This window comes from Tetrahymena thermophila, assembly GCF_000189635.1.
Source record: "Tetrahymena thermophila SB210 genomic scaffold scf_8254788, whole genome shotgun sequence".
NCBI classification, from domain to species: Eukaryota; Ciliophora; class Oligohymenophorea; order Hymenostomatida; family Tetrahymenidae; genus Tetrahymena; species Tetrahymena thermophila.
The window spans coordinates 12,150-40,134 of NW_002476544.1; the positions used below are offsets into that span (position 1 = coordinate 12,150).

Consider the following 27,985-nt stretch of genomic DNA (forward strand, 5'->3'; position numbering starts at 1 on the left):
TAAATTTTCTAGATTATCTATAGTGAATAAGTGACAATATAAAATATAAACATATAAAATTGCACTCATTTAATTAATACGTTTGATATAAAATAAATTTAAAATCTTACGATTACAAATACTTTCTTAAACTAAAATTCATTTTCTTTTGTTTACTATATACAAAGTACAATAACTACATCTATTTAGAATATTTTAGTTAAGAACTCTACAGAAGTTGTGATAGTTTAAATTGAAGAGTAAGATATCAATACAGTTTAATACCTTAGTGGTAATTCTATGCTAAATAATGTAACACTTCTTAATTGTATAGATACAAACTTCTCTATTCAAGCTCTGGAAGTTAAATTATCTTATATTGCTTTAGATTATATTGAAGTTTCATAAGCTATTTTTAGTATTTAAGCTGAATAAATAAATTTGGATTATTTTAATATCACAAACACTAAACCATTCTCAAAAGCAGTTGACAGTAAATTAATAGATATAAAAAGTTTCACAAATTCTTATATTAACAATGTATATTCATTAGATAATGAAATATCAATGGTTAATATAAATTAACAAAACAGAGGAGGATATGCTCATATTTCTTAATCAAAATTCATAAATTTCACAATATCAAATAATAATCCTTTGATATTTTTAAATGGACTCATTAATATAGTTTTGGATAATCTTATAATTGAAAACGTGGTAAATATTTAAAATAAATATACTTCTATATTTGTAATTTAAGATTGTGATAGTGTAACTATAATTGATAGTTAATTTAGAAACAATACTAATAGTAATGGTCCTGGAGGAATTATTTATGCAGCTGAAAATAAAGTAATTAATATATTAAATTCAATATTTTGGTTAAATTAATGTTTGGCACTGAATGGAGGAGCTATATTCATATTAAATACAATTTAAACGGGTATTTTAAATTTAAATTAAGTACAGCTAATTTCAAATAAAGCAATTTACTCTTCTGGAGGAGCCATTTATTTATAAAATAATAATTTAATAATGTAAAATTCTGTATTATCCTCTAACTTAGCTTAGATAGGTGGTGGTATATACTATACACAAATAGTTCCATAATTTATTATTGATTTATAAAGTAGTAATAAGAATAATAACACTTTTAAAGATAATGTTGGAAGAATTTTTGGATAAAACTTTGGTTCTACTTTAAGGAAAGTGTATATTAATTTAGATAATATCGAAGCATCAAATAAAATTTTGAAATCTAACTAAGATAAAAACATACTAATCAAATAATTTAAAAGTGGAAATTAAATAAATTTTAAAAAAATATAGTTATTGGATGAAGAAGAAAACCCATTAAAGATACTAGATTTTAATTCAGCTGAATTTATTTAATTGAGTAATGATGTGTAATCTTTAATAGAATAAATTAGTGTTTCGGTAACTTGGGAATAAGAAAATTAGTAAATATAATGTGTTGGTTAGCTATAAACAAAATAGTTTACAAATGGAGGCTTTAGCTTAGATGTTTAAATATTTTATAAGCCTGTGTCCAATATGACCCTAAAAATAGTAAGTAATATGTTTCCATAAATTAAAGACTCAAATGGAAATATTATAGTTATAGGAGGTTAAGCAGAATTAAATGTTTAAGTTTTTATGGAATAATGCTCAGTTGGAGAAATACTTATATAATATGGTAATTCTATTGCTTGTGAACCGTGTCCAGACGGAAAATACTCACTGAGTTAGAATGATACTTAATGTAAATTATGTCCTGATTCAGCTCTTAGATGTATCGGTTCAAATATTTATTTATAGAATGGATATTGGAGAGAAAATGCGAATACAGACAATATTTTATATTGTAGTTTTAATCCATTATCCTGTAAACCAGAAATTTCTACTTCTAAAGTAAAATAATTTTTTTCTAAAATAAATATTAATTAAAAAGAATTTATAATCTATTCAAAACTTGAATAGTTTAAAAATATTTTGATATCCTTTTTTTAAACCAATTCTATAAAATTGAATTTTTATGTTTATAACTCTTAAATTTAAAAGTTTAACTGTGATGTAGGTTACAAAGGACCTCTATGTCAGAGCTGCGATACATATGGTGATATATGGGAAGCTAAATATTCTGAAATTTTAAATCCTGGTCATTGCTATTAATGTTAAGAAAACATAATCTAAATTATTATTTATAATTTGATTATCTTCATTTTAATATTTAGTTATATTTTAACTATCTTAAGAAGAATTATTAATTAACTTGAAGTTAAACTCACTGGTTACTTCCTTAATAAATTGAATATTATTTACTTAGGTTCAACTTGTAATCATTTCTTTTTTTTATTTAAATCATAGTTTTTCATTTTTTAAAAAAAAGTAAGTTAGCTAGATAGATCATAAATTTTATCTAAGATTCTAACTGACCATTTATAAATATTATCTTTAATATGCACTTTTACATTCAAAATGCCAAGCTCATTTACTCTTCCTATACAGATATCAGGAAATCCTACTAGCTTGACTAGTAAGTCTATCGATTGTGTTTTTTCACATTTTCCATAATTATAACCTTTATGGTTATTTTAATCTCTATGGTCTTTTTGTCTGCCAATAGGAATATTTTTATTATATATTCTAATTGGAGTTGTTTATTTGGTATTTAAATCAAATATCTTTTTAAAATACCTACTTACTACAGTTATATTTATTTACTTTTACTTCTTTCCAATGATTATTACTCTAGCAATCAGGTCAGTTAACTGTATAACTATAGGAAATAAAAATTATTTAGATTTAGACTTGAATGTTGAATGCTTTGATAAAGATGAGCACAAGCCTTTTATATTTTATTATAGTATTCCAGTAATATTACTATGGGGCTTATTTATTCCTATATTACTTTACTTTAAAATTTCTCAGACTAAATAATAAAATAAATCTATAATTATACAAATTAAATATTCTTACTTATTTGCAGGTTACAAAGAGAGATATTATTTCTGGGAATTTTGGAAATTATTTTGCAAAATGAAGTTGATTTTAGTATCGGTCCTATTTAAACAAAATATTTATTTAAAGGTAATATAACTTTTCTACTTTTAGAAAAAATTAAAAATAAATTTTTATTTTTTGGTAAAAATTAAGTGATTTTTTTTTTCCTTGCATTTTTATAATATTTAATAACTTAAAATAAACTTTTACATTATATAATTGATATTTCTAATCTTTTATTTAAATAATATTTTTAATATGATAGGTAGGTACTATGAATACACTTTTGCTTTTCTAATTTTATTTACTTTTAAAATCTCAACCTTATGTTAGAAAATACTTTAATGATTTATAGCAAATATCTACATTTCTTTATACTTTATCTTTAAATTTGTGCTTTTTATAGATAATTAATGACCAAAATAGATCATATTATTAAAATGCTTGGATAATTTTAGTTTTCTTTATCAATCTTATTTTTATAGTTATTCTAATATTAGGTTTATTAAGATTTAATATACCAAAAGAAAGAAGGGATAGAAATTGCTTTTAAAATATAATATTTAAAATTTATTATAAATATCCTGAATTATTTGATATTAAAATATAAAATTAACAAAAGATAAGCCTGCTTTTAAAGGTAAGAGAACTAAAAAATAAAATTAGATAGATGATAAGATATCAACAAAATTTTGATTTTTAAGAATCTCTTCAAAAACACTTTAACTAGAATAACTTTCAAAATATAAATCTATCCCCTCAATCTATCAAATTAACTTAAACAATCTCTTCTGAACCTGATGAAAAGTAAAAAATGTTTAAAGGTAATAATTCAATGAAAAATATGAGAAATAAATGGTCTTACTATACTAGAAACCCTAAATCCAACTAAATATGTAATAATTAAACTATTTAATTTAATTTCACATAAAAAATTTTAAAAAAATAATAATAGAGCTCAAAGATATGACTCCTTCTAACATGTCATCTTCTCAAAACACCTATTTTACTGGTGATTATATTCTTGAAGCTAATTCTCCAATACATAATCAAGATATATTCAAAACTTAAAATTGAATTAAAGTTTAAATTATTCTGTTTAATGATTAGTTAGTCAATCATTCGCTAATATAATTGTTTAAGTTTTTTTTTTCGTTATTGTATATCAGTAAATATATTATAAAAACTCTAATAATAAAAAAGAAACTTTTTCAAAATGTAATTTCAATTAAATTTTAAAAATTGTTATATATAGAAAAAAGTGCCGTTTGTCTCAGGAAAAAAGTAAAAAAAATATTTTATTTCTCCGGTCCCAAAAACTTTTGGAACTTTATTTTTACTCATCCTGTAGATACCTTTTTTTAGCGAGTCAATTTTTTATAAGTATTTAGAGTCATAATTTTGAATAATTTATTTTCAATTCAACCAAATTTGTTAGTTAACCTTGGAATCAAGAATAAAAAATTTTAAATATTTTTTTATCATTTAAAATTAAAAAAATAATATTACAAGAGTTAAAATATTCATATCCATCCTTTTATTTTAAATACTTTGTTAAAACTTTTATATTTAAAAATAATATTTAATAGTATTATAGATAGATATTATGAATCTTGTATGCTGGTCTATTTTTATCTATTAGTTAAGTCTAAACTATTTACTTGAGAAAAATTTAATAATTTATAACAAAAATCAATAGTTCTATGAACTTTTTCTTTGAATTTATGCTTCATTTAAAAGTGTGACTCTAAAATAATTTAGCATTTTAAAAGCTTTTAATGTTATTTGTCATTTTTGCTAATTTTTTATATATTTATTTTATTTATAGGGCTATCTAGATTATTAATTCCAGCTTAAAAGGAAGATAGAAATTTTATTTAAAATATTATTTTTTAAATTCCAAAAAGATATCCTTAATTTTTAATAAAACAAAAAAAAGGTAAAATCTTTGATAAAGCTAAGAAAAGTTAAACTTAGAATTAAATAATTTATGAAATATTTAATAGGCTACGACTTTTACTCTTCTTAATCTCTATAATAGTTCTTTAATATAAAAAAAACATAGAATTTATCTAATTTGCATAAGGCAAATCAAATTAATTAAATTTTATATTCAGAATTATCAGATGAAAAATATTTAATTTTAAAAAATAACAACACAAAAAAAAATTTAGTAATAATTTACTATACTAGAAATGTGAAATCTAACTAAATATCTAATTTATTTTTTTAATCCTAATAAAAATAATTTAAATAAAAAACAAATAGCTTTAAAAACATCAAATCAAAATTTAAATGCAATTAATTATGAGAAGGATAATATTATGGAAACTTAAAATTCTTTAAAAAAATAGTAAAATTTTAGTAGAAGTATTTTATTTCAAATTTAGCTTTCTAAACATTAAAATTGGTTGTTTGCTATGAAGATAATTCTTTTTTAATGATATAATTTAATTAATATAATAAACATTATTCATTTTCATTTGTATTTAAATATTTGCTTGCTATTATTTTAAAATATGGAGAATAAAACAGACATACTTAAAATGATTTTAAAATAAAAAGAGATTAACACTGCCAAAATTAATTTTTAAATATAATATTTTGACTAAAAAATCCCCTCCACCTCATTAATAAAACATATAAAATATTCAATTAATTCAGTTTTTAAAAAGATTAAATAACCATATTTATGAATAAAGCTATTTGACACAATTTAACCCTTTAAATAATTTTAACATCAAAAGTATTATATTTATGATACAATGTATTTAAATTTATTCATTAAAAAATAATAAAAATTTATTGAAATTCAAAAACTAATACACTCTTTCAACATAAAACAAAAATAAAGAGTATAATATAAATATTTTTTATTTTTAATAAATTCATTTTATTGATATAATTTCTTGCATTTATCTTTTTAAATTTTAAATTATTTAAAAAAAATACTGGAGGGCTTTACTACTCATAGGATAGATTATAATCAAATTATATTCATTCAATTATTTTAGAATATATTATTGATCTAAAGATTAACAGTTATTTAATTAGATTTATTAAATGATTATTTAAAAAACCTCATTGTCTAATCAGTTTAAAAAAATAGGTAAGCTCAAAAATGATCAAAACCTTCATTCAAAGATGAACGAAATTTTTGTAATTAATTACTAATAATCTATTTATGATTTTTTATGTGAAGAAATTTATTGTTTAAATAACTATAAAAAACGTAAAGAAAATTTAAAAAATGTTGCTCTTATATTTTCTCTCAACTTTGATTATCTAAACATTAATAGTTATTTAATAAGGTTTTTAGATTAAGTGATCATTTAAAAAATCTCAATTTCTAATCACTTTAAAAAATAATAAACTTAAAAATGATCAAAATCTTTATTCAAAAATGAGCCAAATTTTTTGTTATTGATTTAATAAACGTAAAGGAAATTTAAAAAATGCTGCTATTATATTTTCTCTCAACTTTAATTATCTAAACATATTGTCTAATCACTTTAAAAAATATGTAAACTCAAAAATGATCAAAATCTTCATTCAAAAATGAATGATATTTTTTGTTATTGATTACTAATAATAGATGTATGATTGTGAAGAAATTTATTATTTAATATCTATAAAAAATGTAAAGGAAATTTAAAAAATGCTACGTCATCCTATATTCTCTCAACTTTGATTATATAACATTAATAGTTATTTAATTAGATTTTTAAAATAAGTAATCATTTCAAAAACCTCCTTTTCTAATCACTTTAAAATATATGTAAACTCAAAATTGATCAAAATATTCACTCAAAAATTAGTAATATTTTTTTTTATTGATTACTAATAATAGATGTATGATTTTTATGTGTGAAGAAATTTATTATTTAAATAACTATAAAAAAACGTAAAGGAAATTTAAAAAATGCTGCATCATCCTATTTTCTTTCAACATTTACTATTTAAACACAGAAAGTTGCTTAATTAGATTTTTAAATTAAAACATCATTTAAAAACCTTATTGTCTAATCAGATTAAAAAAACAGGTAAACTCAAAAATGAATTCATTAAAATTTACTTTTTACATTTTTGTTCTAGTTAAATTTTGCATTTCTTTATAATGCGAATAAAATGAAATATATTCCTTGGTTACTTAATCATGCTTATAATGCTCTAATGAGTGCTAGACGTGCTTTAATACAAAACAATCTTCTTGCATAACATGTAAGTAGAATTTATTTAAAAGCTCTAATGATGATTCAGCTTGCGTTCAAAAATGCTAAATCAATGAGTTTTAAAATGAAAACAACGAATGTGTAAAATGCTAAGTGTTTGGATGTGTTTCATGTGATGAAAGCTAAAAATGTCTTGAATGTGATTAAAATTTAAAGCTTGATTAAATTAATAATTAGTGTATACTAATGGATAATGTTTGCTCATATTTTAATGGTTTTATTTAGGGAACATCAAATCTTGAAAAATGTTAAAAAGAATGCTAACCAACATTTTATTAAAATATGGAGGCTTAAACTTGTGAAGATACCATAAGTTGCATATAAATTCAAGAAAGCAAGAGATTCTCTTTTGAAAAAAGAGTAATAGAAGTCTAATAAATAAATTAAAATTAATATTTAGTAGAAGCATATGGTTGCACTTTTGCTTTATTAGACTAAAATTGGAACATAATAAATGTGTAAGTCTTGTAAAATTTAGAAAATTACAATGATTTATATGTTGTAGATGGAGTTGAAATTTAGAGAAATAGTTTTATAGTTGGAGATTAAGGGGGATGTTCTGCAGGAAGCAGGATAGTAGTTGTTAATTTTAAAACACTAGAAGTAGTTTTTTAATTGAATAATACAAACTATGATTACTCAGTTAGCTATGTGGATTCAAAAAACTAAATTGCTTTTTTAAATTTAAATAACGGCAATACTATTATATGGTATGATGGTATAAAAAGATAGATAAACCAACAAAATTTAGGATATTTTAGAAATATGTTTTTTTATTAAATTTAAAACAATACACTTACAAGTTATCTCATGTAGACAGGTCTTGGTGTATTTCAAGTAATTTTTTTAAATTTAAAAAAAATGTTTTTATTAGAAATTTTAAAATAATAGTTAGCAGTTTTGGACTCAAATAGATCTTTAAAATTTAATAATATTAATTAAAAAAATTTGGATAATTAAAACTTTTTAAATCTTTATTAACAAAATGATTATTATATTTTATTTTCTTTTTAAACAAATTATATTTTTAAAATATCAAAAATAATTATAAAATAAGATCTTATAAGCATGGTCTAAATAATAAAATAGTTTGAATCAATTTTTACCATCTATTAATTAGTTTATTATTCAGAATTGCTTAATTCTCTTATTTTATAGAATTAAGAGCATTTCAACTTAGAAATATTGATGCTAAATAAATAATCAGAATAAGTAATATAATCAATGAATATAACATCAACAAAACTAAACTCATTATAACTATTTGAAGATAAAGATACAAATTCTACTGTAGCTTTTATATTTTCTGATACTATTTAAATAATAAATATAACAAATTTTTTAATTTTTTAAAATGAAAGATAATAATAAAATATTTTATATTAATTCTAGCCTTTGAATTATACTTTTATTACCAAGATATCACTTATTAGTAGTGTACAAATTATGAAAGATCAAAATACTATGGATTTTTATGTATCACAAGTCTTATCTTATTATTCTGCTAATTAATAATTTATAAGATTTAGATATAATCTAACTGATTTTACATATTAAATCAAATACTTATCACCATATTAATTTTAAACCCTTTATATATTTAAAATGTACGATATAAAGTAAAATCAATTAGCTGTAACAATGTCCAATGTTAGTAATAATTAATCATAGATTTATATTTTTGATGGTGAGTAAGGATTTGTAAATTAAACTATTGGATTTGTTATGATTTAAGAATCAGCTTAAGGATATCAAAGAGCCCCTCAAATTAACACTCAAATTTTAAAAATAAAGCAAAATGGAAACATTACATTTGGAGCTTATACATTTGTTTAGTAAATAAACAATAGATATATTATACTTTAATCATACATAGGTTACATAATATACCAGTAGATAGTTGACATAATTCAACAAAAATAAATTTTGTCATATAACTATAGTTATATTTATGATTTATATAATTTAGTTTATATTTAAAAAAGAAATATTTTAATAGTTAAAAATGTTCCTTAAATTTATAATTTAGATAACTCAGAATAGATCATAAATGATAAGGATAATTTTAATTTTTCCAATCTTGTAATAATCAATGATGATTATCTAATTTATCAATCTTATAATGATTAATAAGAAGCAATCTTGATTAAATTAGATTTATCTACAATTTAAAAAACTCAAATATTTAATTTTTAGTAAAGTACATACACTTTATTTTGGACTATAGACATTAATTTAATCTATCCCCTCATTATTAATAATGATATTATTTATTTATGCGATTAAATTTACTAATAATTTTGTAGACCTTTCTCTTTAAATCAATAGAATTTTATTATGGACCCAACTGAGTTTTAACTACTCCCTCTTGCTAATCCTACAGCTGTATATTAAAAAACAAAAGAAATATTTATGTTTTACTATGGAACTATATTAGTATACTCATATGATTTACAAAGCTTAACTGAATTAAATCTTGGGATATAGTATCCATCTACGTCAACGTACTTTTTAAGTATTTTTTAAAATGATAGATTTGTATTTTACTATGATTAAGAAAACTTTTATAAATTTGACATGGAGCTTAGATAATTTTAAATTATAGAAGCTGCTACTTATTCACTTTATTAGATACTAAAATAAATTAACTTTTACACTTTGAGCAATACCTATGTAAAAAAATCTGGAAATATAATTGATATTGATAATATGATTATCATCAAAACATAATAAGAAGATAATAATTTAATTGGTTAAATACAAATGGATGATACATAATTTCATATATTTTAATCATAAAATGGAGTTTATTGGCACAAAAATTTGTTTAATATACCTTTTTAAGTTCTTAATCTTACTACAAGTTAAGTTATTTTAGATTTTTATTTCTTAAATGGAAAAAATCTTATAGCCTTATACGACAGTAGTTGCTAATGTGTCTAAATTTGTGATATAATAAAAAATAAAGAGTTAGTTAGAGTAAATCAAGACAAGATTGAAAGCGATTTAATTGTACCAATAAAGATATTAGATTGGGATCAAAATAGTTTTATATATGTGCAAGGACCAAATATGAATTTATTCAATCCAAACATAAATTAATAAAATAAACTAATCTCTAAGTTAGAATCGAATATTATAGATTATTAATATTGTATGCAGCAATAAATCATAGTTGCTCAAACTTAAAACAAAAAATTATTCATCATTCAAGTAATTAATTTTAATTTATAAAATACTTTTTAATTTATAATTTAAACTAATAGATACTAACAGGGGTTTAATTACAAGTAAATACAAGTTTTAAATATATGGGAAAATAGAAAATTTTTCAACTTAAATTTAATTTGGTATGCACTGAAAATCTATTAATTATTTACTCTCCTGTTGTGAGAACTTTAGACTTAATTTCTGGTTAAGACATAAAATAATTTCAAAAAGTAATTGAATAATTTATGTTAAATATTTATTAGAATTATTTTTTAAATTTCTATTAATATTAATTAATTTTTATAATAGTTTTAGTCATAGTTCTCATAAAATATAAACTACCTCTAAAATATCCCAATAATAAGCATCTAAAACAACCTATTTATATGCTTCTTAGAATAAGGACTGAATTACTTTCAAAAAAATGACTTTTCTAAATATTTGACTTTATTTGATTACAGATAAAATAATACAAATATTTATTATGATATTAAATAAGAAATATTAATTGGAGTTACAGGTGTGACAAAATAAATAAATATTATAACTATTCCTGGAGATCAAATTTTATTTACATACTATACAATAAATTCCTTTTTGTAAGGAGCTACCTATTATTTTTAGGAGTAAGCTAACTTAATTTTAGTTGATTCAACTCCTATTATATATTTATGCAACTACCTATAAAGAAATGTCACAACTTTCAATACATTTATCAAAGATACTTAGGGAATTTAGATGGAATAAAACAAATAGGTAATCTTCTTATATTCATACAAATTCATTTCCGCTCTAAAATTTCCAGAAATGTAGCTCATTGAAACTTTATCTTTATAATAATATGATTAGACAAATATTTTAAACATATTTATTAATTCACAAATTTCAATATTGGTAGTGTAAACAAATACTGCATTTATTAGCTTTGATCTTACAGAAGTACTCTATGCAAGCGAAACTAACTTATTGTAGTATTAAAAAATCTAAAATGTTTACTTAAATGATGAATATTAAGTGTATTATAGCTTATCTAATCTCTCTTTGAATTTATTCAAAAATTCATAAATTGTTGATAGTTTGGTTTTTGAGCCATTTTAATAAAATGTTTATCCATATTTCACAGAACCAATACTAGTATCTGAAAATTAATTCATATACATTACATATAATTAATTAAGGTTGATTTAAGTTAACTTAGAAACAAATTCTTTAACATAAATATTTGAAATTACATTGTAAAATACACCTGACAACTACTTTTTTGATTGTATATAGAATTAAGTATTTTTGCTTTACTGGTAAGATTTCAGATTAAATGCTATTAATTTATAAAACTAAAATTAAGGTGAGGTTTTTATAAAAAATTTATAGGAGTTTGACACATCTTAATCCTTAATTTGCAGTTAATTTATAGTTACAGCATCTATTAATATCATTTAAATTTACAACATTTAAAAAAATATAATTAATATTATTGAATTACTTAATTTAGGCTAAATAAAATAAATTTTTAAATTACAGATTAGTTAATTTGAAAATGATATATCTAAAACTCCGTTTGAAAACTATGGTAGAATTAATAAAATGGATTAAATATAAAAAGGATAGTTTATAAAAAATATATTTGTTCTTTAACAAAATAGCGATGGCTATATTATTTCTATTCTTGATTTAGTAAGCAATCAAGTTATTTCGTAATAATATCTAAAGGAATATAAAATCATCAACATAGTAAGTGATCCTTTTAAATAGATGATATATATTGTTAGCAATTAAGCAAATACGAATATTTTTAGTTATACACTAGAATTTATTACTTCAATATAAAATCCTTGCTTAAAGTAAGCATTTATATCTTACGATGTTAATTATGTTTATTCTATATGCCCTAATGATATAATTGTCTATAATAGAATAAGTTTTCAGCAGTAATTTTATACTATAAATAAAGGTATCTCAGAAGCAAATAATATAATAAATATGAACTATAATAATTTTATTATTATTGTTTAAAAAAAAAAATTGTCTGTATTATAATTGAAATATAATGACAATTATAAAATGATTTATGAGTATCATTAAGATAATTTATTTATATAAAGTTTTTAACTTATTAAAGACTTAAATAATTAAGTTTATGCTTCTTTGATAGTGTCTAGCTATGATAATGTTTCTAAAATATTAATGCCTCTCTCATAAAATAATTTGTGTTCTATTTAAATTCAACAGCAAAATAGACCATTTGAAAATGTCTACACAAAAACAATATTAGATTAGTAGACTTTATATTTGAATACTACTTAGTAGAAACTCTCTTTAATAGAAATAGAATATTAAGATGGATAATTACTATAATAAATTGATGCTTAGGTATAATTTGAAAGCATTGAACCATCACATTAAATTGGCTTAAAGTTATTTTCTAAAAATATGTGCAAAATATTTTGGTAAGATAATATTAGCTTTTCTTAATTAATAAAAAATTTATTTTTAAAATAAATGTCTCTCATAATTTAAACATAAATTGATATCAATTAAAATATGACGATGAACAATTTCTAAATGCTTAACATGTCATTAACTTTAAATAAATCAATTAATTTGTCAAACTTTAACAAAATTTATTTGCAATAATTATAAATCATAACCCAAAGTGATATCTAAATTACTATTTCTAACTGCAATTTAGTGGTAATAGATTAGTTATTCTTGAAAGAAATATAGATGTAAGAGTAGTTTTTATTTGTTTTTAGTAATAACACCAATGTAATTATAAATGATGTTTATATTTCTGATTTATCTTCTAATAAAATTTTCTAGATTACCTTTAGCAAATAAGTGACAATATAAAATATAAATATATAAAATTGCACTCATTTAGTTAATACATTTGATATAAAATAGATTTAAAATCTTACAATTACAAATACTTTCTTAAATAAAAATTAATTTTCTTATGTTTACTATATACAAAGTACAATAACCACATCTATTTAGAGTATTTTAGTTCAGAACTCTACTGATGTTGTGATAGTTTAAATTGAAGAGTAAGATATTAATACAATTTAATACCTTAGTGGTAATTTTATACTAAATAATGTAACACTTCTTAATTGTGTAGATACAAACTTCTCTATTCAGGTTCAGACAGTTAAATTATCTAATATTGCTTTAGATTATATTGAAGTTTCATAAACTATTTTTAGTATTTAAGCTGAATAAATAAGTTTGGAATATTTTAATATCACAAACACTAAACCATTTTCAAAAGCAGCTGAAAGTAAATTAATAGATATAAAAAGTTTCACAAATTCCTATATTAACAATATATATTCATTAGATATTGAAATATCAATGATTAATATAAATTAATAAAACAGAGGTGGATATGCTCATATTTCTTAATCAAAATTCATAAATATCACAATATCAAATAACAATCCTTTGATATTTTTAAATGGAATCTTTAATATAATTTTGGATAATTTTATAATTAAAAATGTGGTAAATACATAAAATTAATATACTTCTATCTTTGTAATTTAAGATTGTGAAACTGTAACTATCACTGATAGCTAATTTACAAAAAATGTTAATAGTAATGGTCCTGGAGGAGTTATTTATGCAGCTGAAAATAAAGTAATTAATATATTAAATTCAATATTTTAGTTAAATCAATGTTTGGCACTGAATGGAGGAGCTATATTTATATTAAATACAATTAAAACTGGTATATTAAATTTAAATTAAGTAGAGCTAATATCAAATAAAGCAATTTATTCTTCTGGTGGAGCCATTTATTTATAAAATAATAATTTAATAATGTAAAATTCTGTGGTATCATCTAACTTAGCTTAGATTGGTGGTGGCATATACTATACACAAATAGTTCCATAATTAATTATTGATTTATAAAATAGTAATAAGAATAATAACACTTTTAAAGATAATGTTGGAAGAATCTTTGGATAAAATTTTGGTTCTACTTTAAGGAAAGTGTATATTGATTTAGATAATATAGAAGCATCAAATTAAATTTTGAAATCTATTTAAGATGAAAACATACTAATCAAATTATTTAAAAGTGGAAATTAAATAAATTTAAAAAAAATATAGTTATTGGATGAAGAAAAAAACCCATTAAAGTTACCAGATTTTAATTCAGCTGAATTTAGTTAATTGAGTAATGATGTGTAATTATTACTAGAATAAATTAGTGTTTCGGTAACTTGGGAATAAGAAAATTAGTAAATATAATGCGTTGGTTAGCTTTAAACAAAGTAGTTTACAAATGGAGGCTTTAGCTTAGATGTTTAAATATTTTATAAGCCAATGTCCAATATGACCCTAAAAATAGTAAGTAATATGTTTCCATAAATTAAAGATTCAAATGGAAATATTATAGTTATAGGAGGGTAAGCAGAATTAAATGTTTAAGTTTTTATGGAATAATGCTCAGTTGGAGAAATACTTATATAATATGGTAATTCTATTGCTTGTGAATCTTGTCCAGACGGAAAATACTCACTGAGTTAAAATGATACTTAATGTAAATTATGTCCTGATTCAGCTATAAGGTGTATAGGTTCAAATATTTATTTATAGAATGGATATTGGAGAGAAAATGATAAAACAGACAATATTTTATATTGTAGTTTTAATCCATTATCCTGTAAACCATAAATTTCTACTTCTAAAGTAAAATAATTTTTTTCTTAAATAAATATTAATTAAATGTAAATTAATTAAAAAGAATTTATAATCTATTCAAAACTTGAAATAGTTTAAAAATATTTTTATATCCTTTAAACCAACTAATTCTATAAAATTGAATTTTTACATATATAACTCTTAAATTTAAAAGTTTAACTGTGATGTAGGTTATAAAGGACCTCTATGTCAGAGCTGCGATACATATGGTGATATATGGGAAGCTAAATATTCTGAAATTTTAAATCCTGGTCATTGCTATAAATGTTAAGAAAACATAATCTAAATTTTTATTTATAATTTTATTATCTTCATTTTAATATTTAGTTATATTTTAACTATGTTAAGAAGAATTATTAATTAACTTGAATTTAAACTCACTGGTTACTTCCTTAATAAATTGAATATTATTTACTTAGGTTCAACTTGTAATCATTTCTTTTTTTTTATTTTAATCATAGTTTTTCATTTTTAAAAAAAAAGTAAGTTAACTAGATAGATCATAAATTTTATCTAAGATTCTAACTGACCATTTATAAATATTATCTTTAATATGTACTTTTACATTCAAAATGCCAAGCTCATTTACTCTTCCTATACAGATATCAGGAAATCCTACTAGCTTGACTAGTAAGTCTATCGATTGTGTTTTTTCGCATTTTCCATAATTATAACCTTTATGGTTATTTTAATCTCTATGGTCTTTTTGTCTGCCAATAGGAATATTTTTATTATATATTCTAATTGGAGTTGTTTATTTGGTATTTAAATCAAATATCTTTTTAAAATACCTACTTACTACAGTTATATTTATTTACTTTTACTTCTTTCCAATGATTATTACTCTAGCAATCAGGTCAGTTAACTGTATAACTATAGGAAATAAAAATTATTTAGATTTAGACTTGAATGTTGAATGCTTTGATAAAGATGAGCACAAGCCTTTTATATTTTATTATAGTATTCCAGTAATATTACTATGGGGCTTATTTATTCCTATATTACTTTACTTTAAAATTTCTCAGACTAAATAATAAAATAAATCTATAATTATACAAATTAAATATTCTTACTTATTTGCAGGTTACAAAGAGAGATATTATTTCTGGGAATTTTGGAAATTATTTTGCAAAATGAAGTTGATTTTAGTATCGGTCCTATTTAAACAAAATATTTATTTAAAGGTAATATAACTTTTCTACTTTTAGAAAAAATTAAAAATAAATTTTTATTTTTTGGTAAAAATTAAGTGATTTTTTTTTTCCTTGCATTTTTATAATATTTAATAACTTAAAATAAACTTTTACATTATATAATTGATATTTCTAATCTTTTATTTAAATAATATTTTTAATATGATAGGTAGGTACTATGAATACACTTTTGCTTTTCTAATTTTATTTACTTTTAAAATCTCAACCTTATGTTAGAAAATACTTTAATGATTTATAGCAAATATCTACATTTCTTTATACTTTATCTTTAAATTTGTGCTTTTTATAGATAATTAATGACCAAAATAGATCATATTATTAAAATGCTTGGATAATTTTAGTTTTCTTTATCAATCTTATTTTTATAGTTATTCTAATATTAGGTTTATTAAGATTTAATATACCAAAAGAAAGAAGGGATAGAAATTGCTTTTAAAATATAATATTTAAAATTTATTATAAATATCCTGAATTATTTGATATTAAAATATAAAATTAACAAAAGATAAGCCTGCTTTTAAAGGTAAGAGAACTAAAAAATAAAATTAGATAGATGATAAGATATCAACAAAATTTTGATTTTTAAGAATCTCTTCAAAAACACTTTAACTAGAATAATTTATAAAATATAAATCTATCCCCACAATCTATCAAATTAACTTAAACAATCTTTTCTGAACCTGATGAAAAGTAAAAAATGTTTAAAGGTAATAATTCAATAAAAAATATGAGAAATAAATGGTCTTACTATACTAGAAACCCTAAATCCAACTAAATATGTAATAATTAAACTATTTAATTTAACTTCACATAAAAAATTTTAAAAAAATAATAATAGACCTCAAAGATATGACTCATTCTAACGTATCATCTTCTCAAAACACCTATTTTACTGGTGATTATATTATTGAAGCTAGGTCTCCAATACATAATCAAGATATATTCAAAACTTAAAATTGAATTAAAGTTTAAATTATTCCGTTTAATGATTACTTAGTCAATCATTCGCTAATATAATTGTTTAAGTTTTTTTTTTCGTTATTATTTTCAGTTATTATATATCAATAAATATATTATAAAAACTCTAATAATAAAAAATAAACTTTTTCAAAATGTAATTTCAATTAAATTTTAAAGATTATATTTAAAATTTAAGTCAATTTTCTGATATTTTAAATAAAAAAAATAGGGAGTGAGTCATCAAAATATATTTTTTTTTAATTATGAAATATAATAATAAGTATCTCTAGATTTTCTAAATAAATTTGATAGATTTTACAGAATGTTCAAGCTAAAATACTTGAAATTAAATTAATGATTGTATTGTATTGTTTCAAAATAAGTATTTTATGCTTTATTAAATTTTCTTTTTTAAAAAAAAGAAAAGCTTCTAAATTTTATTTTTTGAGCAAAGGTATCTATTTTAATTTTTAATAATTATTTTGAATGCACTCACTATTTCAAATCTAATAAAAAAATAACTAATCATAAATATTACTAATAATTTTTAATATATAAATAAATTTATTTTTCAAAATAAAAAGATATCTATTCGATTATATATTGATCAAAGCTGATCAATTTTAAATAGCAAATTGCTATTTTTAGGTGATAAATTTATTTTAAACAAATTTAGTTAAATATTTTTTTGAGTAATTATTTTGTTTAAAGCTTAAATAGCTATTAAAAAAGTAATATAAATAATATAATTCATTAAAAGAAGAAATAAGCAATTTAAAATAATGATGCTTATAAAATCAACTAAATTAAATTAAGTTAATAATTTAGTAGTTCTCCATGGCTTATGTGGATAACCTTCTAATTTTATTGAATTTGCAAATCAAAAATAAATAATTAGCCAAGTTAACTCTCATTTACTCGATTGGCATACTCAAAAGTTTAACATAAATACTTAATCATTGTATCTTAGAGATTATATTAAGAATATTACTAATGGATAGATATGCCTTCTGGGGCATAGTTTAGGAGCTAAGATAATTATGAACACACTAACCTAACACAAATAATAATTAGAGGATAAAGTCAAAGGAGCAATTATTGTTGATATGCAACCTTTTACATAGTAGAGAGAAGGAAAAGAAACAAGTCTATTTTCTCTACATTTATTTATGATTTCTTTATTACAATAAAAAATTGTATGATAAGCCATATTTTATATTTTTGTACAGAAAAACTAGGTATAATGAAACTATATTTGGGTAGAGTTCAAAACTTAAATTTAGCTGATAAAAATGAAGAACAAGTTTTAAATGAAATAGAAAGTGTAGTACCTTCTAAAAGAATAGCAAGAATTTTACTTTAAAATTATAATATAGAAGCTTAATAATGGAGAGTGGATATAGATGATATTCTACATAACTACGATGACTTTGTAATTTATTTTTTTTTTAATTAAACTAATTTATATATATTTTGCTAATAGCTATACCATGATATCTAAGGAAGTTGGTAGGGCAGAGTTATCATTTTAGCTGGAAAAAGATCTGTTATTGTAAGTAGAAGTTAATTTGATCCCTACAAATCTATATTTTCACAAATAGATTTATAAAGAGATATTAAATTTATTAAAAAAGCAAATCATTGGGTTTATAATGATAAACCCACTTTATTTGCTAACGAAGTTTCTAATTTTTTAAAAGAAATATTTGATGAAAAACATAGTTGAAATAATTAATTTATGTCGATAAATTAAATTTCTAATTAGTATTTTTTTACTATATCATTATTAATGGCATTAAATATTTTTTAAATTTAAAATATTTTAGTTTTAGTCAATTTAACTCTAAATTTATTCAAATAAATATTTGTGAATACTCTTTGAGTATTCCAACTTAAAAATAATTAATTGTATATTTTTAATTTAAATATCAAAATATTTGTTTTAAATTTATTAATATACTTAAAAATAATTAGTAAAATTAAATTTTTTAATTAACATTTTGTAATAGTTTTAACTAATTTGTTTCATAAAAATTTATTTCTTTAAATTTATTTTGTGAAATTGTAAAAAAGATAAAATATTTAATTAAAAAACATTCATTCTCTACATGACATACATTTTCCAATAAGATTGATTTTTTTAACTTTGCAATAATACTTTGAAATTTGAAAGAGCTTTCCACAAGTTGTGCATGCTAAATCAATTTATGAAATAGAGCATTAAAGTTGACATTAATCACAAAAAATTTCTACTTTATTCTTTCTGTTATAAATAACTGTCGATCTTAAGGATTAAAAGCATTTTTTACAAAGAGAACACTATGTGCTAACTTTTCTTTCATCTTAATTTTGCTATTTATTTTACTCTTCTTTACTTTGCTATTGTTATGAAATAGATATTGTATCTTCTACTTTTATTTCTTTAGATTATTCTTGCTTAGGTTCATTTATTTCCAATCCAAATAAATCGTCAAAAAATTAAAAATTTGGTGGAATTTACCCCATAGTTTTAGGATGGATTAAATTAAACTTTTAGCAATATAAGTTACATTCATGAGTATAGAAAAATCTAAGCATTCCTTCGTACCCTAGATCTCCTTAACCATATAATTTAGATCTATTTTTAGTGTGGATTTATGGGTCAGTTAAAATACCATTTTCTCCTCCTTAAATATCTACCACTAATAATTAACCATGTGAATACTGCCATGTAAAATGACTAAATGCTTAAGTTATCTTATTAAAGTCAGAAGAAGTTGTAAGATTAGTCCAACCTGCATTATTATTATATTTTTAATAGTCTCCTTCAATTAAATTCTCTACAAAATAGTATTTTATCTCTTTATTAGGGTGTCCAATAATTTCGTAAATTGTACTGTTGACAAAGTTAAGTAAAATTGAGTTCTATTTTTTAATAAAGTATTTTAAAACATTAATATAATAATTATTAATTATAAAAGTTAAAATTTTATATTTAAGTTATTAAGGGGTTTGATTAGGTTATTAAATTGTATTTGACACTTTTTTTTATTTTGAGAAAAAATTTTCATAATATAATTCTAAGTGTATACAAAAATTATTAAAATAAAGACCTGCTCTGAAATAAATAAAACTAATTTTGTTAAATATTTACTTGATTAACGTCTACTTCAGTCTTTAAGAGGAGTCTTGAGTTAAATTCTTCTGCAAAATAATGGCAAGCAATTAAACTCATAGAATCTCTCTTCATTAATTCTAAATTAGAGTTATGTTTCATCTCTTTATGCAATTTAGCTACTAACTTTAAGTTGAGTACTTAATCATATGCATAAAAAGCGTATCTCATTGCTCCCTCAGCAAAATATTTCTTCATAACTTTTATTTTTGAAGTAAGTTATTATATTTTAATTTAAGGATCATTCCAATTAACATCTTATCTTTTATCTACATAAGGTGTAAGGCATGTACATGACAAAGTAAAAGAGTCTTTTGAGTTAAAACCATTTTCCCAATCCATACCATCCATCATTAAACTAGGAATATAATTTAAATTTTTATAATCTTGCTTTTTAGGATTTTTTTCTGGTAGAATAACTTAGCTTGCTGGGTTTTCTGTTTGATGTAAATCAGTTTGATATTTTTTCATTTCCCATTCCTATTAAATTATTAAAAAATAAAATTTAAACTATTTTATTTTTTTTTTAAATAATAATAATTTCACTTATGGTCTTAGAAATAAAATTTATTATTAACAATAAATGATATAGATATTAAAAGTTTAAAAAAATTAATTACTTTCCTTAATTTTTAAAGTTCCTTTTATTCAAGAATAATTTTATGGTCTTAATTATCTTGGTCATCCTACTTATCATCAGATTATTTTTCTTCTTCACTATTTGCTTCATCCTCGTCTTTTTCACTATCTTCGTTTTCTTCTTCTATAATTTATTTCTACTTGTTAGATTTATTAGAATATTACTCTAATTTTGTTTTGCTTTAAGAGCTTTGCATTAGCTCTAATTCAGTTTTTGATAAACACTTTGTATTTAGTAATCCTTTCTATGCTCTTAAAATTCTGAAGGCTTTTTAATAGACTTCATCTCCAACAGACTTTTGAGTAGTGGAAGTAATGGTAGTTGCTACAGTTTATGAAATCTAATTTCCAAATTATAATGTATTTTAACCTAATTTTAATCTTATCATTGGTTTTCCTCTAGCATCTTCATAGATCTTTGAAAATATTTCATACATTTTATTTGTTTAAGATTATATATCTATTACATTTAGATCTATACCTTTCTTTCCAATGATATAAATATATTCTTCGATATCTATTCCATTAGGACAGCCTTATGGATAATGATCATTAGAATTATGATAAGTATCACCGTGACAAGGTGCATCAGTGATGATGATCATAGTTTTTGCCTAGCTTTTCCATTCTATTTTATTTTTTTAGTTTATTATCCTAATCCTTAAAACTAAAATAAAATTACCAAACAAGTTTATAGCAGTTTCTAAAGCTCCTGCCAAATCTTCTGGTTCGTCTCCTCCTCCTGTTGCTTTAAGAGAGCTGATAAATTTTTCTAAATTCTCATAATCCTAATTTATAAAAGGATACATTTCTATCCTTTAAGTATCACAATGATCTCTATAAGCAACAATCCCTACTCTCAATTCACTGCCTTAAAATTATTACTTAACATTTTAAATGATCTTTAATATATTTTATTTGCAAGCGCTAATCCAGCTCTACATTGAACCAGTGCAATCTAAAACAATCATCAAGTCGCAAGAAGTTAAATTAGATACTTTCTTCTTTTGATTTATTTTTTACTCATAAGGTAGAATAACTTAAAAGTCTTCATATATTTCTGACAAGTTATCTTAGAACATCTACAATTATATTTTCATTTATTTGCCTATTTTATATTATACGCTATTGCCTAAAATTCTATCACTCACTTGTTTAATTACAAATCTGATATCAATTATTTAAAAATAATAAATAATTCTTTTGATTAAAATCGTCATTTAATAATTGTTCACCTATCAAAAAATATCAATATTCTTATGTCAAATTAATGACCATTTTACATAATCCTAAAATATCCTTAAGTCATCAGATAAAATTTTAAATAATATCAGTCAAAATTTGATTAATAGATAAAGATAAATTGTTTTGTTTTTTTTAGTAAAAAATTATAATAAACTAGTGTAAAAAATAAATTTTAAATTTTAAAATAATTAAAAAAAATATTTTTATTTTATGCAAATTAATTAACTAGTTTTGCCTCTAAAATATAATTTTATGAATTAATTATAAAATAAAAACTAATTTAGAATCAAAAAATTTCTATTTTAGATGAAATAATTAATTGCCATAAATTGTTAAATATATTAATAAAATAAACTTATTTTTTACAATGTATTTTTTTTTATCAAAGATCTTAAATCAAAAATTTAATATTAAAATATAAATTTGTTTTTTATTCTTAACTTCAATAAAACCATAAGGAATTACTTTCTAAAAATAGATTGATAAATATAAAAATAAACATTTATATCAAGAATTTCAATTTAAAATAGAATTAAAAAATTACAAAAAAAAACTATTATAAGATAAGTTATAATTTAAAATAAAATTAATTTTTTTTTAAATAAGTATTTCCAGGTTTTTTTATCAAGCTATTTTTCATTATTTAAAAATGTTAAAAAAGAATTTTATTATCTTAAATTAAAATAAAAAATTCTGTTAAAAGTACAGGCAAGTTAAACTATTAAAGTCTGAATTATGCTACTGATGAAGTTAAATTTATGCTTTTAAGAATAGCTTAGAGGATAACCTCTTAAAGAATATTATTAATATCATGATTAACATGAGGCTTTTGTAATTCTTATTACAAAAAAAGAATTTTATAATAATCAATTTTGAGTAAAATTTAAAAGTAAATCAAATATACATAATATCATTAAGTAAAATTAATGACTTACACTCAAACAAAAGAGACTTGAAAATCATATAATTTAATAAATCAGAACTAAATATCTAAAATCAAATTATCTTATAAATCCTATTCATTCTTATTTTATTATTACTTTTAAAATCATTAAAATTCAGCTGAAAAATATTTAAAATATTTTTTAAAAATGATAAATAATATTTGCTGCTTGCAAATTGTCTGTATTTTTTTAGATTTTTTAATATAATTTAATAAAATAAATTACTATCCATAAATAATTAATGAAGAATTCAAGTATAAAATTGCTTTAAAAACTTAAATTAAATAATTAAAATAAACTCAATATAAATGTTTTGATACTTTTATAATTTTTTAGAAAACAAACAAACACAATTAATATTTTTTAAATCCTTTCAAACATAAAATTTCTATATTTAAATTTTTAGCTAATAATAAAGAAAGAAATGTAACTCAAAAAAATATATGGATATCAATTAGTTTTTTGTTAATATAAATTTCAACTCAACATAAGTCATAAATAAATAATTGATTATAAATTCAAAATGCTTAAAAAAATTAATTGTTTCTATAATGTATGAATGATTTAATAATAAAGTAATAACAAAATAGAAATAAGTAAGTAAACAGGGTAAAAAAACAAGCAATCAAATAAACCAACTAACTAATTATTCATACTTATCATTACAAAATTATTGAATTTCATTTTTTTTTATATGTGATTATTTATAACTATTCTTCTGATTATAAAGCTTCTTTGAGTAAATTGATCATTTATTTATGATCATATACGTTATCAGTTTTGGAATAAGCTAACCAACAAATTGATTCTCTTTCTAAATAACTCTTAAAAATCTTGCTCAAATCTTTACTACAAATCAATCTTTTCAATATGTGGTTCCATCTATTATTTTTTTTCTTCATTTATTTTAAGAAATTTTTCTTAATATTACAAAAACTCTTGTTAGTTCCTAAAATGCTACTAAACCTTTGGGTAGCTTTTTCGTTGCTTAAGCTTTTCAAATATTTTGAAAAACTTTTAATAATATTTTTTATTATATTTTACTTTTGTTGAAATTTTTAAGATGTGTTAAGAAATAATTAATGTTGATGTTTATATTTTTATTGAATTACTTGATCCATTTAAGTTAATATGGTGTCTTATTTGATATTAGAATTATTAAAGTTAGGAACATTGACCTCGCTCATTTCTTCATCTGGATAATCATGCTTATAAGTCGATTCATTCAATTCTTTATATTACTCAACAATACTAAGAAATATAGAAATGATCTGTAAAGACATGTTGCAATCCTTTCAATGGTAATTATTTGAAGTGAAATGTAAAGATTTTTTTAATTTCTTTAGCATTTTTAAATAATTATTATAAAAAAAATGTTTGCAAATAGAATCTAAAAAATTCAAATACATATAAAATGCAATCAATTTTTTCTACTTTTTATAAAATTTGATTGAAATAGATAGAATGATAAGTCAAAATTTTAAATTTAACTAATTAAATTTTAAGAGTGTAAGCAAGCATATAGTGAGAAGATAACTATTTATTATTTATTTATTTGATGGTGGATAATATTAATTATTAATAAATTAGAAAAGCATTTAAAGATTAAGATTAGCTCTAGCTTATGCAAAAATTGTGTATTTTATGGTTTTTAATACCTCACTTACTAAGCTTGTCATCAAATTTTTCAAAATAATTCAAACAAATATTTTCTTATATTTTGATTTTTATAAATTGAAGTAAATATGAGGATTTATTGTCAATGCAATATTAATTAATTGAAGTTATAAACAATTAATTTTATTTAATTAATCTTCAACTTATTTGAAATCTGTGAATAATTGATTTTTATATTTTAAATTTATAGACATAAATTAAAGTTTTATTTATTTTTCGAGAATCTATTGAAGATAAATTAATTATAATTCAATAATATAGAAGCTATTTTATAAAGCTAAGAATATAATAAATTTTTTTAATTGTAAAAAAAATTTAAATAGGTAGATGTTGAGGAATGGATAAGTATTTTTTAGCTATTATTGCTAAATAAGGATACTTATTTTAGTTTTTTTGCCAATAAATTTAAGTATCTTCATTAATCGAGAGTCTTGATTCTTAAGCATAAACAATTAGTTCTAAATTCAATCTTTCTTCGATTTATGTTATAGTATTATCATGACAAAATATTTTTATTTCAAAGTGGCATAACAGCTTGGCTTATTGTCAATATCTAATCAGTCAGTCTAGGTTATTTCATTTGATCATTACAAAATCTATTTTATTTAAATTGAGTTTATTAACAAATATAAAAAGGGAAGAGAAAGATTTTAATGAAGAATATATTTATCACAAACACTTTAAATTTTAAATCTAATTCATAGATTTATGTCTTCAAATGTTCAGTTATCAAACTCAATGACAAATTCTATCTTTAATTAAGTTGTAACAAGATACAAAATCTAAGATTAACAAAATTTAAAAAAATAATATCAATTAAAAAAGGTCAACTCAGAAAATAATATTCTTCTTTATAGTCAATAGCATATTTTCAAAATCATTCAATACAGCCTAACCAATCTAACTTTATCAAAAAATTAATGAATTGATGAGTAAAATAACTCGTGATTATCAAGTAAAATGAGATTATGTATATGCCATATGTCCGATTATCAATTGAATTGTATAAAGTTAATGCCTATATGTAATGAAAATGGTCTTTAAGTAATAATATGGGAAGAATGTTTTGAAAAACTTGATGATAAGTATTTAATTTATCTATATTGATATCATTTTTTAATAATATAAACATAATAATACAATCAAAGTATGAGTGAAATTGAAATGGATATCTAATATGAGTTTGAGCTTTTAACAGCTACACTGGAATAATATGGCGCTTGCGATTTCTATGATCATAGGGATGCTCTAAAACTTTAATATCATGGATAAGATTTTTTAGATTCTCCTATGATCAAGATCCTTTATAAGGTATTTATTATAATAGCTATGATAATGATGATTGATTGACTATCACATATCTAAAAAAACAATAAAATCCTTTAGTACCACATTTCAGAGGTGTGGTTTTGGTCACCTTCACTATTTAGTGGTTATTTGAATTTTTATTTTGACATTATTATCATTATTATTCATAAATCGATTAATTATAGCAATAATAACATTAAAAGCTTTCTATTCTTAAAGAGAAACAAAGATTTGAACTCTTAAACCTGAATAGCTTCACAAACAAGAATTAAAGACATTTATGACAGAAGCTATAGAATAAAAAAATGAAACAATAAAGAAAAAAATTACTTCAGGTTTAAACTTTATGGGTACTTAAATCTTTAGAGCATTTTATCAAGAACATCAAATCTTTTCAAATGAGAAAACAAAAAAACAAAACAACAATCTAATTAATTAAAAAACTATCTTTTATTTATAAATTTTCTTTATATCTTCAAAAAATAATAGAATTGAGGTAAAATATTTGTAATTATTTTCAAAAAATATACAATATGAATTAATACAAAATTAAAATTCAATTTTATAAATTAAATTGCTTGTACAATAAGACTTAATTTAACTTTAATAATACAAAGCAGTATTAATAATATTATGAGAATTTACGTTTATTCAATCATCAGCATATAAATCATATAAAACAACTTAAGGTATGGTTTGTAAGCTTGGTATTATTAATTTAGTAAATGCTATGGGTAAAATTATGGATTATATATATTGTTTTAGTATTTATTAATTTTGTAAATCTAATTAAGAAACAATAAATTATGTGGGTACTGTGAATGCAAAGCCTTTTTCAAGCCTTTTAAAAGTAGCTCTAATTATTTCATTTTTTGGATATAATCTAAACATTCTTAAATTTTATATTAATATTTACTCTTCTTCTTAAAATAAATTTATAAATTAACAAGAACAAAGTTAGTTATAACCCTAATAAATCACTTTAACTTTTTATTTCAGTAATTGGCATATTTTCTTTTGTAATATTGAATAGCCACATATTTCCTCATCTGTTTATTAATGGTGCTAGTTTTATTGAGCTATATATAACATTTGGTTAAATATGTTAAATTAACACCGTATTCTCAGAGTGTCTGTGCAATTAAAAATATACTTTTAATACAATTTTTGTTGCTATTAAATTCTATTCACCACTATTTCAAAATCACTATTAAAGCTAATATTATAATATTTATATGCAGTGAGTCTTTTGTATATTTTCTAAAACCAATTCATTAGAAAAAGTAAACTAAATAAAGTTGCTATTTTTAATTACCAACAATAATACTATTCAGAATTCTACTTTGTGAAGATAAGACAAAATAGCAACAAAAATAGCCTTAACATTTCTCCAAAATAGCTAAGATTTCTTAAAATGAAAGATTGATAATAAAAGTTTTTTTATTTTATTGCATCTGTGTATGAACACAAAAAATTAGTAAATAATCCATCAAATAAGATTAATGCAAAGTTAAGAATAGGAAATTTCATATAGGGTTAAGCTTTACAATAGATTATTAAAGATGCTACCAGAATAAATATCTAAAAGTAAAATAGATTAAAATCTACCAAAAAAGTTGAGTTTAATATACTTTTCATTGATAAAAAGTAGGCATTAATGGCTAAAAAGTATTAGATTGACCTTTTTAAACATATTTACTCATCCCTAAA

The 27,985-nt window shown here is 20.8% G+C and overlaps 10 protein-coding genes across 10 annotated transcripts in view; 8 read left to right on the forward strand and 2 right to left on the reverse strand. All coding sequences in view use genetic code 6, as the record gives it.

The window, feature by feature from the left end:
* Positions 1–2,290, forward strand: part of TTHERM_00258260 (transmembrane protein) — a gene marked incomplete at both ends in the record, with an annotated part of 2,978 nt that extends 688 nt beyond the window's left edge. The window contains 4 exons of the mRNA XM_001008975.3: positions 1–22; positions 168–1,890; positions 2,041–2,152; positions 2,214–2,290. The exon at positions 1–22 is cut by the window's left edge and continues 170 nt beyond it. Coding sequence (XP_001008975.3) covers positions 1–22; positions 168–1,890; positions 2,041–2,152; positions 2,214–2,290 — 1,934 coding nt within the window. The remainder of the gene's footprint in view (positions 23–167; positions 1,891–2,040; positions 2,153–2,213) is intronic.
* A 1,362-nt stretch (positions 2,291–3,652) lies between these two features.
* TTHERM_00259270 (hypothetical protein) lies at positions 3,653–4,059 on the forward strand (the record flags this gene model as incomplete). Its single annotated transcript, XM_001008977.1, has 2 exons — positions 3,653–3,878; positions 3,938–4,059. 2 exons carry the CDS (start codon positions 3,653–3,655, stop codon positions 4,057–4,059), a joined length of 348 nt encoding a protein of 115 aa, XP_001008977.1.
* Positions 4,060–7,037: 2,978 nt separating this feature from the next.
* Positions 7,038–8,308, forward strand: TTHERM_00259280 (zinc finger protein; the record flags this gene model as incomplete). The annotated part of the gene is made up of 2 exons (XM_001008978.2): positions 7,038–7,924; positions 8,272–8,308. Coding segments are annotated over 2 exons (888 nt in total). The 3' UTR covers positions 8,273–8,308.
* Positions 8,309–13,148: 4,840 nt separating this feature from the next.
* Positions 13,149–15,538, forward strand: TTHERM_00259290 (transmembrane protein; the record flags this gene model as incomplete). Its single annotated transcript, XM_001008979.2, has 6 exons — positions 13,149–13,190; positions 13,329–13,704; positions 13,765–14,063; positions 14,352–15,122; positions 15,289–15,400; positions 15,462–15,538. The coding sequence occupies 6 exons, from the start codon at positions 13,149–13,151 to the stop codon at positions 15,536–15,538; spliced, it is 1,677 nt and encodes a 558-aa protein (XP_001008979.2).
* Positions 15,539–17,075: 1,537 nt separating this feature from the next.
* TTHERM_000259295 (hypothetical protein) lies at positions 17,076–17,308 on the forward strand (the record flags this gene model as incomplete). The annotated part of the gene is made up of 2 exons (XM_012795881.1): positions 17,076–17,127; positions 17,187–17,308. 2 exons carry the CDS (start codon positions 17,076–17,078, stop codon positions 17,306–17,308), a joined length of 174 nt encoding a protein of 57 aa, XP_012651335.1.
* A 782-nt stretch (positions 17,309–18,090) lies between these two features.
* TTHERM_000259301 (alpha/beta superfamily hydrolase) lies at positions 18,091–19,034 on the forward strand (the record flags this gene model as incomplete). Its single annotated transcript, XM_012795882.1, has 3 exons — positions 18,091–18,454; positions 18,538–18,740; positions 18,792–19,034. 3 exons carry the CDS (start codon positions 18,091–18,093, stop codon positions 19,032–19,034), a joined length of 810 nt encoding a protein of 269 aa, XP_012651336.1.
* A 316-nt stretch (positions 19,035–19,350) lies between these two features.
* TTHERM_00259330 (mhck/ef2 kinase domain protein) lies at positions 19,351–22,284 on the reverse strand. The gene is made up of 4 exons (XM_001008983.3): positions 21,784–22,284; positions 21,083–21,729; positions 20,442–20,942; positions 19,351–20,212 (listed from the first exon to the last, which is right to left on the reverse strand). Exons 1-4 carry the CDS (start codon positions 22,199–22,201, stop codon positions 19,406–19,408), a joined length of 2,373 nt encoding a protein of 790 aa, XP_001008983.2. The 5' UTR covers positions 22,202–22,284; the 3' UTR covers positions 19,351–19,405.
* Positions 22,285–23,970: 1,686 nt separating this feature from the next.
* Positions 23,971–24,573, reverse strand: TTHERM_00259339 (hypothetical protein; the record flags this gene model as incomplete). Its single annotated transcript, XM_001471095.2, has 1 exon — positions 23,971–24,573. One exon carries the CDS (start codon positions 24,571–24,573, stop codon positions 23,971–23,973), a length of 603 nt encoding a protein of 200 aa, XP_001471145.2.
* A 1,408-nt stretch (positions 24,574–25,981) lies between these two features.
* On the forward strand, positions 25,982–26,317 carry TTHERM_000259338 (transmembrane protein, putative; the record flags this gene model as incomplete). Its single annotated transcript, XM_012795883.1, has 2 exons — positions 25,982–26,052; positions 26,116–26,317. The coding sequence occupies 2 exons, from the start codon at positions 25,982–25,984 to the stop codon at positions 26,315–26,317; spliced, it is 273 nt and encodes a 90-aa protein (XP_012651337.1).
* Positions 26,318–26,580: 263 nt separating this feature from the next.
* TTHERM_000259339 (transmembrane protein, putative) lies at positions 26,581–27,739 on the forward strand (the record flags this gene model as incomplete). The annotated part of the gene is made up of 4 exons (XM_012795884.1): positions 26,581–26,771; positions 26,896–27,009; positions 27,070–27,125; positions 27,309–27,739. 4 exons carry the CDS (start codon positions 26,581–26,583, stop codon positions 27,737–27,739), a joined length of 792 nt encoding a protein of 263 aa, XP_012651338.1.
* Positions 27,740–27,985: the final 246 nt, after the last annotated feature.